Source organism: Oncorhynchus tshawytscha, linkage group LG05, assembly GCF_018296145.1.
Source record: "Oncorhynchus tshawytscha isolate Ot180627B linkage group LG05, Otsh_v2.0, whole genome shotgun sequence".
Taxonomy (NCBI): domain Eukaryota; kingdom Metazoa; phylum Chordata; class Actinopteri; order Salmoniformes; family Salmonidae; genus Oncorhynchus; species Oncorhynchus tshawytscha.
In genome coordinates, this window is record NC_056433.1 from 26,960,249 (window position 1) to 26,973,237 (window position 12,989).

General features: G+C 40.7%; 1 protein-coding gene across 5 annotated transcripts in view; it reads left to right on the plus strand.

The window, feature by feature from the left end:
- Positions 1-12,989, plus strand: part of LOC112250414 (disheveled-associated activator of morphogenesis 1-like) — a 115,487-nt gene that overhangs the window by 52,395 nt on the left and 50,103 nt on the right. For all 5 annotated transcript variants that reach the window (XM_024420531.2, XM_042321767.1, XM_042321766.1 and 2 more), the window contains one exon: positions 11,814-11,903. In XM_024420531.2, coding sequence (XP_024276299.2) covers positions 11,814-11,903 — 90 coding nt within the window. The remainder of the gene's footprint in view (positions 1-11,813; positions 11,904-12,989) is intronic.

Here is a 12,989-nt window from a genome sequence, read left to right on the forward strand (position 1 = left end):
TAAACCACAAGCAAAGAAAAGCCTACATTTACATGTTGCTTATGAGTGCGTTTCACACTACTTTTGGATTATAATTGGATTGTAAAGGTTTCAATATCCTGCTTAATATAATGTTTTTGTAATCGTCGCCAATCAACTGCATTAAACTTGAATCACTTCAACTACAACCAGTAAAATGCTCTTTGGCTAGCTTTGCTAGAAGCCCATGTCGGTGAGTGTTAGCATTCTAGCTAACAACTGCTGCATCTGAAATAGGTATTTAATAGGCATAATAGAAATAGGCATCCACTTGCCCGATAAACCCTCAACGATCACAACAAAATATAATCTTAGCGACTGTTCAAGCAATAACCAAAACATTGTAACCATATGGGAACCCCCAAAATTGTTTTGTTTAGAAGTAATAGCCTAGATTTACGTAGTTATGTTGAATGGGCAAAGATGGCCAATGGCAGTTAACTTCCCCCAAGGTGGGTGTGGTTTAGGAGACTACTTCTTCATGATGTGAATAGCGATTCAGAGCTTAGCCTACTTTCGTTGTGCAATCATTTTCCTCTCGTCTCAGTTTAGCTGCCTTTTCTCATCCTTTCAGTCTGGTCTCACTACTTTAATCTGCCATCCACTGCCTATGTGGTCCTCTGACATGGTTGCCACACTTATGCAGGCCGCCACCAGATCGTTTTGCACATCAATAGACCCCTATTGAGAGGCCCTGTGTCTCGGCCTCCTCCTTCTGCTAATTGCTTGTTTTTGTCTGGCCTGCCCTCCCTCTCTCCAGCCTGGATTGAATAAGTGGAGTGTGACGACAAAGGGGGCTTCCAGTCGCTATGTTTTCACTGAGGGGATAGACACAAGCCATCCACTTGCCCGATAAACCCTAATTTGTCTGGGTCGGAGGTAATTTAGTGAAAAAGCTTTAAAAGATCAGGGCTGGCAGGGAGATTGGCGGCCACCTATAAAATACCATTACCTTATTTAACAGATTTATATTCTGCTCAATTGTAGACATGAAGGGGATTGTTTGCTCTTGTATAAAGAGGGCAACCAAGTTGGTTGTCCCTGTAGTCTTGAATATCTTCTATCTCGGGTGTCCTTTCCCTTGTGACCAGTGACAATCTCGTGACCACTACCCTGGCATTGGTCATGGGGCTAGAAGGTATGAAGGAAACTGTTTGAGACTATTCCAGCAGCATTTAGTCTCCCGTCTCGGGATCAGCCAGGCCCAATCCTGCTTAGCTTTAGAGGCAAGCCAACAGAACTGTAGGGTGGTATTTACATGGTTTAGTATGTCGACTCTAAATAAAACGAATGATGATTGTCCCCTTCATAAAATCTAATTATAGTATTAATGTATAACAATGCAGCAGTCATTATCCTTGTAGAACCTGAATTGATTCCTTGAGTCAAATAGATAGATTGTAGATGGTGAGGCACTCTATTCTCTTGTCATAATTTAATTCAGTCTGCATGCCACGGCCACAGTAACAATTCTGTCCTTTGTCATTTGGGTTGTTCCACGAAGAGTCTCTTGAGTAGTGTAACTTTGTAAAAAAAAAAAATATATATATATATATATATAATCTTATAATTTTAACATTCTGTCATAAAGAGCACATCAATTTAATAAAAAAACATGTTTTCCCATTTCAAGAGAATAAATAAAAATGACTGTAGTCAAATCAAATTTTATTTGTCACATACACATGGTTAGCAGATGTTAATGCGAGTGTAGCAAAATGCTTTTGGGTGTAGCGAAATGCTTGTAGTAAGTGCCAAATTAAGTAACAGGTTTGACCGTAATAGTGACAGGAGGAATGGAAGCTTGTTGTTTCCAACAGGGAGAGGCAATTAAATGCAATTCTTAACAAAACATTTTTTTTAAACATTTCTTTCTGTGGGTAACAGGGTTGACTTGTTAAGCCCAACCCGCTCAGTTTTCCACCACAAAACACCAGAAAATGGTCAAAAAGAATAGAACCATCTCACCTGCTTTTATACTGATTTAACTATTTAAATGTTTGTTTCTTTAAAAAATATATATTTAAAGAGGAATAGTTTCACCATAATAAAACGAGAGTTCAGTTCATGTAACACGGTTGACGTTAACATGAGGGACAGTTTTTTACTTTTATTTATTTTTTATTTATGAATCACTAATCGCATGAAATAAATAACCTCCAGAAATGACTTTGTTAAAGCAACAATATTACTAGTGCTTTACAATGATGGTGAAAACTTGGAGGAGGTTAGGGGTTAAGTAGGTCAACAAGCCCGTTTAGAAATGTTGTACGTGGTCTATCTTAAAGGGCTTTTAAAATTCAATATTTGTGCACTACTTTCTACTTAAAATATCAAAGCGATGCAAAAGGCCTCAATTCGCAGAATGACCCGCTTGAGTCGCTAAGTTGAACCACAGGGCATATGAATTGAGTAGCCATCGGCCTGTGTAGAGCCTGTGCTAATATGGTTGGGAAAATGAACATGTATTTTACTGCACTTTCACTGCGTCTTTTTAATATTTTCTGTCAGTAGGCGGATGCTGAATAAATGCGGGGATTCTCCCAGAGGCTAAAGTGTTCCTTGGTGGAGGCTCTGAGACGGTTTTCTGAATGACAGGTCTGGCGACTTCACTGAGCAGCTCACAGAGCATGGAGACATTGCCAGTCCCATTTTAGATTGGGTCAGAACATCTTTAGACCTCAAATGGCAAGCTGCGTGCTGTTGTCTCTAGCCATGAATGTCGCATGGACGCATCTTGTAATGTATCGTTGTAATCTGTATTTTCTTTTACAATGTCCAAAATGTTGCATCCCATGCTATTGCTACCTTAAGTGTCATCCTGTGTATTGGTGCGCAACAGGTGCTGTTTTGTGGAGAGAAAATACATTTAACATAGTAGTACTGATCATTAGGCTTTGCCTTTATAGACCCAAATAGACTCTTCCCCGGGGAATGAAAGAGAGTAACCTAATTGTTCTTCTGAACTACAGCTTTACCTCAAAAGGAATACCATATTAGGGAAATACTGGAAGATCCATAAACTGTATGCTTAATGTTAAACTCAGATTAATTTGGGATTTAAAAGGCCAGCCAACTAGACCCGTGTCTTTTCTTGGTCTTATAAATGGAATCAAACAAACGGTCATATTAAAATATATTTAGACCTTGATTCAAGGAAACCTACCTCAGTAATGTTTATGCAGTTCCTTTGTTTATGCAACGAGCTACTACCAGGCAGCAAAATCTTATTCTGAAACTGGAAGCATCGTACGAAGAGCCTTCTTTGTCCGTACTCAAAATCTGTGTGGTTTTGTGTTATTTGACTACAGGAGAAATGGGTTTGTTTATATGCTACCACAGAAATCAAAACGCATCTGGACAGAATACAATTGGACATGTAGCAATGCACAGACATAAGCAGTGACATAAGTAAAAGTGTGAGTCTTTGTTGCTATATTTTTCTTCAAATGTCTATTTCTGTACGTCTAGGAGTGAAATTGATCATTTTTCAGGCATTGATTTTGGCTTGTCTGTATCTTGTTATCTCTAGCACTATATGGTAGTTGATTCAGAACAGTCCCCTTCCTGATGGCCCTAGGAGGATAGGCTACTGGAGCTAGGTAGGAGAGGCCTATCTGGTGAAGTCATCTAAAGAGGCCTTCAGCCTCACACTACTCATCAACTTGTAGCTTGGCTATTCCCTGCCGTATGACAGTTAACTTAAGCTCTATTGGCTCTGGTTTCCCTCAACATGCTATCTTTCATAGCATTCGTTTATACACAACATGGGAACTCTCTGGCCCTGTACACATAGTCTGCATAAAGCCCACTAAGGCCATTGCCAGACATCTGTCATGGCAGGCACCTTTTGAATGTCCCCCCCAGCAGTATTCCCAAGGAAGTAAACCCTAGAATTTCTCCCTAGGATAATAAATAACATGTTTAATGACCATGACACATCGCAATGAAGATCAGATGACTCTGATGAATGTGTTATGTTGCTAGTGTTAACACACCTAAACTATAGATCTTAATATGTAAGGCTATAATCCTCTATCATTTTAATCTTATCAATGGATTTGTTTGAAATTAAATGCAATTTAACGCTTTCCTTATTACTGTGGTAAGGACATTTGTGCCTGTCGTAAGTCATCATAAGTCTAAGTGTAGAAGCAAATCCTTGTCTAGGGTTAGCGACTATTATACAATATGACAATATATATGAGGCTCAGCTGACCAAGTCCTGTCTTTGATCAGCGGCATGTTGACGGGAGTGCTGTCAGGTGAGCTTGAAATAGAGGTTGGTTAATGGAGCCTTGGGTTCCTGTCTGACATTTTCGTTTTTGTTTACACAGCTAAAGCTCTGAAATGGAGATGGCCTTTGGGAAGCATTACACTAGCTTGTTATCGTTATGCTAGTACTTCAGATGAACCGGCCTGGCTGGTCGGCTTTGCATATGAATGTCATGCAAAGCCGAACAGAGCCGAAAATGACATACTTCTAGTTTAAAACAAGTATAACCTGTTACTGTGACTGCCTCCACAGGGTAACACAGGCAAATAATACTAAATTACTTTGTAATGTAATCGTCCTACATTTTAGAATGCAAACGCTGTTTTAAGCATTGCACAACTATTTGCAATGCATTGGCCACCTCCTAACAAGAAATAGATGTCCCACCTCCAACAGCTGAAGTCGGAAGTTTACATACACTTAGGTTGGAGTCATTAAAGCTTGTTTTTCAACCACTCCACACATTTCTTGTTAACAAACTATAGTTTTGGCAAGTCGGTTAGGACATCTACTTTGTGCATGACACAAGTAATTTTTCCAACAATTGTTTACAGACAGATTATTTCACTTGTAATTTACTGTATCACAATTCCAGTGGGTCAGACGTTTAGTTACACTAAGCTGATTGTGCCTTTAAACAGCTTGGAAAATTCCAGAAAATGATGTCATGGCTTTAGAAGCTTCTGATAGGCTAATTGACATCATTTGAGTCAATTGGAGGTGTATCTGTGGATGTATTTCAAGGCCTACCTTCAAACTCAGTGCCTCTTTAATTGACATCATGGGAAAATCAAAAGAAATCAGCCAAGACCTCAGAATTCTTTTTTTTTTTAGACCTCCACAAGTCTGGTTCATCCTTGGGAGGAATTTCCAAACGGCTGAAGGTACCACGTTCATCTGTACAAACAATAGTGCGCAAGTATGAACACCATGGGACCACGCAGCTGTCATACCGCTCAGGAAGGAGACGTGTTCTGTCTCCTGAAGATGAATGTACTTTGGTGCGAAAAGTGCAAATCAATCCCAGAACAACAGCAAAGGACCTTGTGAAGATGCTGGAAGAAACGGGTACAAAATTATCTATATCCACAGTAAAACAAGTCCTATATCGACATAACCTGAAAGGCCACTCAGCAAGGAAGCAGCCACTGCTACAAACCCGCCATATAAAAGCCAGACTACGGTTTGCAACTTCACATGGGGACAAATGTGTTTGGCCGTAAGGACCATCGTTATGTTTGGAGGAAAAAGGAGGAGGCTTGCAAGCCGAAGAACACCATCCCAACTGTGAAGCCCGGGGGTGGCAGCATCATGTTGTGGGGGTGCTTTGTTGCAGGAGGGACTGGTGCACTTCACAAAATAGATGGCATCATGAAGGAGGAAATGTATGTGGATATATTGAAGCAACATTTCAAGACATCAGTCAGGAAGTTAAAACTTGGTCGCAAATGGGTCTTCCAAAGGAACAATGACCCCAAGCATACTTCCAAAGTTGTGGCAAAATGGCTTAAGGACAACAAAGTCAAGGTACTGGAGTGGCCATCACAAAGCCCTGACCTCAATCCTATAGAAAATTTGTGGGCAGAACTGAAAAAGCATGTTCTGAACTGACACCAGCTCTGTCAGGAGGAATGGGCCAAAATTCACCCAACTTATTGTGGGAAGCTTGTGGAAGGCTACCCGAAATGTTTGACCCAAGGTAAACAATTTAAAGGCATTGCTACCAAATACTAATTGAGTGTATGTAAACTTCTGACCCACTGGGAATGTGATGAAAGAAATACAAGCTGAAATCAATAATTCTCTTTAATATTATTGTGACATTTGACATTCTTAAAATAAAGTGGTGATCCTAACTGACCTAAAACAGGGAATTTTTACTAAGAATAAATGTCAGGAATTGTGAAAAACGGAGTAAATGTTTTTGTCTAAGGTGTATGTAAACTTCTGACTTCAACTGTATATGCAACGTTCACTGAAATGCTGCTAACAGTACCACGATTCTGCGCACAACAAACTGAGCATTAATTTGAAACTATCAATGAATATTGATTCTCTCGTTTTAATAGGGTCTGCTCTGTTCTTCATTTTGGGAGTTGAGACAAAGGTATATTTTTTTTTAAAGGTTAATTTCTCATCTATTACAGTAAAATGTCTCTAAGCGTTTCTGTTGGACCAAACCTCGTGTAAATAGCGAGTTTAAACTTCTTCCCCTCTGACAACAAGCAGTTATCTTTCATTGTTGTTGTTGTGAGTGACAGGGGGAGGGGCTTGGTGTCTGTGTGTGAGTGGGAAGGTGCACATAAAAATAAAATAAACATATTGATTCTTGCGATACAGGCATTTGGAACATCGCACTGAAACATACATTGGATTGAATTCTATATATCGCTCAGCCATACATAACATGACGCTGTTAATCTTGCACCCAAAACATCTGGCTTGCGTCTGATTTGGCTTGCTTATTACGCAACAGCGCAGGTACTAATTTAACAATTCCACGGGTCCACCACTGCCCGTAGCTGAAAAATACATCAGAGGAAGAGCTCCTCCACCCTGTAACCCTTCCCAGTGGCTCCCTGCCCAGATAGGAACCCTAGAACACATGTGAGACTGTGTTCAGTTCCAGAGAGAGCGTCTGTTTGCTGCAAATGTGGTTGCATGCAGAAATTATAGTTGAATAGTTGAGCTGACTCTCTCACACCCCACCACACCCCTCCGCCCCACGAAGACCATATGGGTACACATATTTTCTACACAGACTTGCATGCATGCTCTGACATCGTTAGTACTCACACACAGTGCACATAGATATATACAGACACACAGATATATACAGACACACGGACACCATTGAATTAACATGACATTTTAATCATTTAACAAACTCTGGCTAAGACTAACTTACAATAAGTATATCCTGGCTTTGTTGATCACTTTGTTCACTGTCAGAGGTAGGAAGTCTTTCTAGGTTAAAATACATTTAGAGAACAATGCATTCTCTAGTCTTATGGTTGTCGGTGTTGCTATCAGAGGTTTGTGGCAAAGATTTAGTTCTGCAGTACCTGATGAGACTCATTTTGATTCATACAATGCAGTAGGTTTTCTTTCAGGACAGTCATAAAAATGTAGCTCACTGGCCTGTGATCATTTGCCTGCAAGTTCAATCTTGATTGTTGTTATTGAAAATCATGGTATTTTTCCTCACATGACCAGGACCCGTATCCACAAAACATCAAAGATGCTTGAAGATCTAGACAAACAGAAAGCCACAGGACTGGATAACATCCCAGCTAGATTCCTGAGTGATGCTACTGATTGTATCGGACCTTATGTAACACACATCATCAACCTTTCCATTCAACATGAAAGGTATCACGGGTCGAAGAGTTCCTTTATTCAAGAAAGGAAGCAAAGTTGAACAAGGGAACTACAGACCAGTGTCAATCTTGGGTGTGTTGTCAAAGGTTTTTGAAAAATCACTCCATGAACAGATCATAAAGTACAATGATGACCATGACATTTTATATGACCTTCAGTCAGGTTTTTAGACAATCTTATTCTACCGATACCTGTTTACTATACTTGACAGAAAAGCATTTGATACTGTAAACCATGATATTTTGTTGTACAAACTGAAAGCAATTGATTTTTGCACTAACTCCTTATTATGGGTGAAGTTATACCTATCTGATAGGGTCCAAAGGGTGGATGTAGCCTGGACACTGTCTTATGCTAAAGAGATAAACTGTGGTGTCCTCCAGGGGAGCATTTTGGGGCCTTTGCTTTTTTTTTGCTCACATAAATGACATGGATTCTGCCTGTTCATGCCCTCTGTTCCTGTATGCTGATGATTCTGCCCTCTTGGTTTCACATAAGAATAAGGAGATTGTTGAAAACACCCTAAGCTGCGGAATGACTAAAGTCAGTAAGTGGTTATCCGACAACAAACTGTTTCTGCATTAAGGCAAGACGGAATGTGTCATGTTTGGTTCCAAAAACAAAGTGAGAAACCTTTCCAACTTCTCAGGTGTAATGGTGTAGCGGTGATGGGAAAATGCTCTGTTACATACTTGGGATGTGAACACATGACCGATGAACCCAGGGCTCTAAAGGTCATTGGGAATGTTTATTCCAGGACAAAGATCCCGGCAAGGGTAGCCAAGTTCGTGGATACACAGACTATGAGAACCATGGCAACATCTCTGATACATTGCCACTATGACTATGCTTGTATTTCATGGTTCAGTGGCATAAAAAAAACTCTGAAGTACAAACTTCAAACGGCCCAAAACAAACTATTGACAATTGTACTCTAGCTCAGCCCGAGGATGCACATTTGTCCTAATCATTGCAGGGAACTGAACTGGCTTCCAGTTGATCCCCGGGTGGTGCAGATCAAACTGTTGATGGTTGTTAAAGTTGTACATGACCTTTCCCCCAGTTACCTGTCTGGTTATTTTAATTTCATTAGAGACTCTCGTAGCCATCACACCAGAGCCAGTGTTGCCAATATCAGACTGCTGCGCTATTGGAGCATGGCAGGAAAAAGCGTTTTTCTTAACCTTGGTGCAGAGGAATGGAATGGTGTACCAAACCATGTAAAATATATCCTTACGCTAGGGAGTTTTAAGAGGAACCTTAAGAAATGGTTTATGGGCAAAATGCTTTAAAACTGCACAGGCTTAAAAAAAGTGTGATTGTTTTTCATGAATGTTACATGGTAATCTATGCTCTTCCTTTTACACTTTCCTCCCTATTGATGAGATGTATTTTCTATTCATGTGGGCCATAATAGAAATAGGTTTTAAAACTTTTTTTGTGTCATACTCAATGATTTTAAAGACATTGTATTGTATTGTATTGTATTGTATTGTATTGTATTGTATCCACATGCGTGGTTGTATTGTTTTGAAATGGTCAAATAAATCAAATAACATCTCAGAAAAGGTTCAAACCTGTTTTAACACTAAAATAACTAACAGCTTTCACCTTGCGGGTTCTGGATCCTTCATGACCATCGTTCTAATCCTATGAAGGTGCCCATCCCTTCGGCGACCGATTGGAGACTGTTAACCCCGTTTCTTCGATACGCTCCAGCCGAGCACCAACTCGGAGTAGGTTTTAGGACGATGTTAAGACAATGCCCAGACAAACTCTAAGTCAGGAGTAAAATCAACTCATTCAAAGTTTCTCAGCTGGTAATCGTTGCAGTTTGAGGCAAAGGTAAGATCATGTTGACGCTCATTGACAATGTTGCAAGTTACGGGGAATAGCCAATTACAATGAGGCATCTCTTCAGGCAACCACAGTGAATGTGACTGTACATCAAATGTTGCAATGGTAAAAGGATCTATATCATTTTCACCTGACAGTCACTTTGCCTACTATTAATTGCCAAGCATAGGATATGCATATTGGTAGATTTAGATAGAAAACACACTAACGTTTCTAAAACTGTTACAATTGTGTCTGTGAGTATAACAGAACTGATATGGCAGTCGAAACCCCGAGGACAAACCACCCCCCCCCCCAAAAAAATGTCAGCTTACCACTATTTTCAATGGCTAGTACTATAATTATAAGCCCAAGTCTTCACAAATTGCAATCCTAGGGCTTCCACTACAACAGCTTCCACTACAACAGTCTTTAGAAAGAGTTTCAGGCTGGTTTTTGGAAAAATACCCAGATATTGTAGTTTTTCTAGGTGGCTCCCATTTTGGCTGTAGTGTTTCCAAGCGCGTGGAGGAAAGCGCGTTCTTTCTTATTTATCTCCGGTAATGAACATGCTATTCTCTGTCTTAAATTTAATAGTTTATTTGCGTATTAGGATACCTAAGGTTTGATTATAAATGTTGTTTGACGTGTTTGGAAAAGTTTTAGTAACGTTTGGGATTCATTTTGTATGCATTTTGATGGAGGGAAACTGAGTGGATTATTGACTGAAGCGCACCAGCTAAACTGAGTTTTTATGGATATAAAGAAGGACATTATCGAACTAAAGGACCATTTGTGATGTAACTGGGACCTTTTGGGGTGCCAACAGAAGATGATCATCAAAGGTAAGACATTTTTTATATCGCTATTTCTGACTTTTGTGTCACACCTGCCTGGTTGAAATATGATTTTCATGCTTTTGTATGCAGGGTGCTGTCCTCAGATAATCACATAGTTTGCTTTCGCCATAAAGTCTGGATTAACAAGAAGTTAAGCTTTATTTTGATGTATAACACACATATTTTAAAGAATGTTAGATATTTGAATTGAGTATTTTTTTATTTCGCGCTCTGCAATTTCACTGGATGTTGGCCAGGTGGGACGCTACCGTCCCACGTACCCGTAAGATAAAATGTGATCACTTCGACTACCCGGCACACAAGCCAGCAATCAAGTGCACCTACTGTAAACCGCAAATCCCCCCTATAACTTGGATTAGTGGCTTGTAGGCTATGTGTGGAAGCCAGGAGGTGCTAAATGTGTTTGTTAATTAATGGTTAATGACTGTGAGACCGGCAGTGATTTGCTTGACAATCCAGCCTTTCTCTTATAGTCTAGCAGTCTGACGTTGGCAATGCTGGCTCTGGTATGATGGAAGGTCAACTGGAAACCAGTGCAGTTCCCTGAAATGATTAGGATCAATGTCCATTCTGGGGCTTAGCTTGAGTATAATTCTCATCAGTTTGTTCTGGGTCATTCAAAGTTGTTCTTTCAGAATTGTTGTCATGGCGCTGAACAATAGCACTGGATCAGAGGTGTTCCCAGGGTCCTCCTAGTCTTCTTATCCAGAGTGATGGCCACCCTTGCCAGGAACCTTTTCAGTCTGTCATGGAAAGGGCAGGTGTCCTTAATATTTTGTACACTCAGTGTAAATGTGCCAATTTAGCATTTGTTATCTGTAATGGGTATGATACATTAGGCATTGTTGCTTACTGTTTGCATATAGATAAATGCACAACAACAACAAAAATCCAGTGCCACCTTGTTCAAAGAATAGCTTTTTATTTTGATTTGAGTACTCGAAAAATAATGAATTGATGCGAGTACTCGACCAGTCAAAGGCAAAATGCCCATCCCTACTCCTGTGGCACCTGTATGATCGGCAGCATCACTCAAGAACCAAGGTGTCTTTTTGTTTGTCATGATCTTGAAGCATCTTTGCAACATCTGAAATTGAAACCTGGGAAAAGGCAAACTGTCCTTTTGAAGACGCCCTTGGCTGAATAATAGGTTTGAATATGAGGGTTTCCAAATTCTACAGAGCATTATCTGAGTTGGTCAACAAGGTTGCTGTCAATGGTGGTGAAAAACTCACTAAAATTATCAGCCACCTGTTACTGTTGTCTACAAGTTGTATTCCACATTAATGTACAACTGTGAATTATATATTGTCTATACATTAATCAATCAATAAGGGTTTGTGTGTAGATTATAATATTTACTGTATTTGTAGGCTATTCACACAGACCCATTTTCTCTCTCCATCTCTCCCCCTTTCCCCACACACACACTCTCTCTGCAGGATGAACTTGACCTCACAGAGAAACACAGGGAGGCCATGTTCAACCTGCCTGCAGAGAAGAAATGGCAGATCTACTGCAGCAAGAAAAAGGTAAGGTTTTCTGATCGCATCATTGTGTGCGTGTCATGTAATTCAAGTGTGTCCGCGTGCATTTGCATGTTTGTGTCGGTCTCCCTGTTGTAGTAATCTTGGTATAAGTGCATTTCTGTGCCCCATTAGAGGGCGTAAGGCAAGCCCAAGCATCTTGCCCTTTTACCTTAGTCAGTCCATTACTGGTTAATTTCAACTGAAGCCTGCGCCAACTTCTCCAAAACATTTTAGAGGACCACTTCACTTAATGAAGATGTTCTCAGCAAAGCATCTAATCTCTTTAACCAAAGAGCTGCAGTGAATAAATCTCTCATAGGAGTGGAACGGCCCACAATATTAATGTGCCCCCCTCCCCCTGTACCGGTCATAATAAATCTTGCTGAAGTTTCTCAATCGCCTGATGCAGTGCAAGGGTTTCAATCAGCTAAAATGCAGGATAGCCGCTTTCTGTGGAGAAAAGTCTGTAAGAGGATGTTTAGTATTTTCCTGTACTCTTTGACCCCTATGAGAGGTAATTTGGGTGGAGCCTGTTGCCATTTAGAGATGCTGCCCATCTGGCAAAGAACAGTCAGCTGTAGGCCATCCCCGCACTTTAGTTGTGGCGAAGTGCAGGATACCCTTAGCCAGTTGGAGGCTGTGTAGGTTGCACAAAGGGATATCCTTGTCTCATCGCGCACTATCGACTCCTGTGGGGGGCCGGGTGAGTGCCCGCACAGTAACCAGGTCGCCAGGTGCACGGTGTTTCCTCCGACACATTGGGGCGGCTGGCTTCAGGGTTGGATGCGCGCTGTGTGAAGAAGCAGTGCGGCTTGGTTGGATTGTGTTTTGGAGGACGCATGGCTTACGACCTTCGTCTCTCCCGAGCCCGTACGGGAGTTGTAGCGATGAGACAAGATAGTAACTACTAACAATTGGATACCACGAAATTGGGGAGAAAACGGGGTAAAGAAGAAAAAAAAAAGAATTGTCCGTGCTGGTATTCTCAGCTGTAGAATTGTCCGTGCTGGTATTCTCAGCTGTAGAATTGTCCGTGCTGGTATTCTCAGCTGTAGAATTGTCCGTGCTGGTATTCTCAGCTGTAGAATT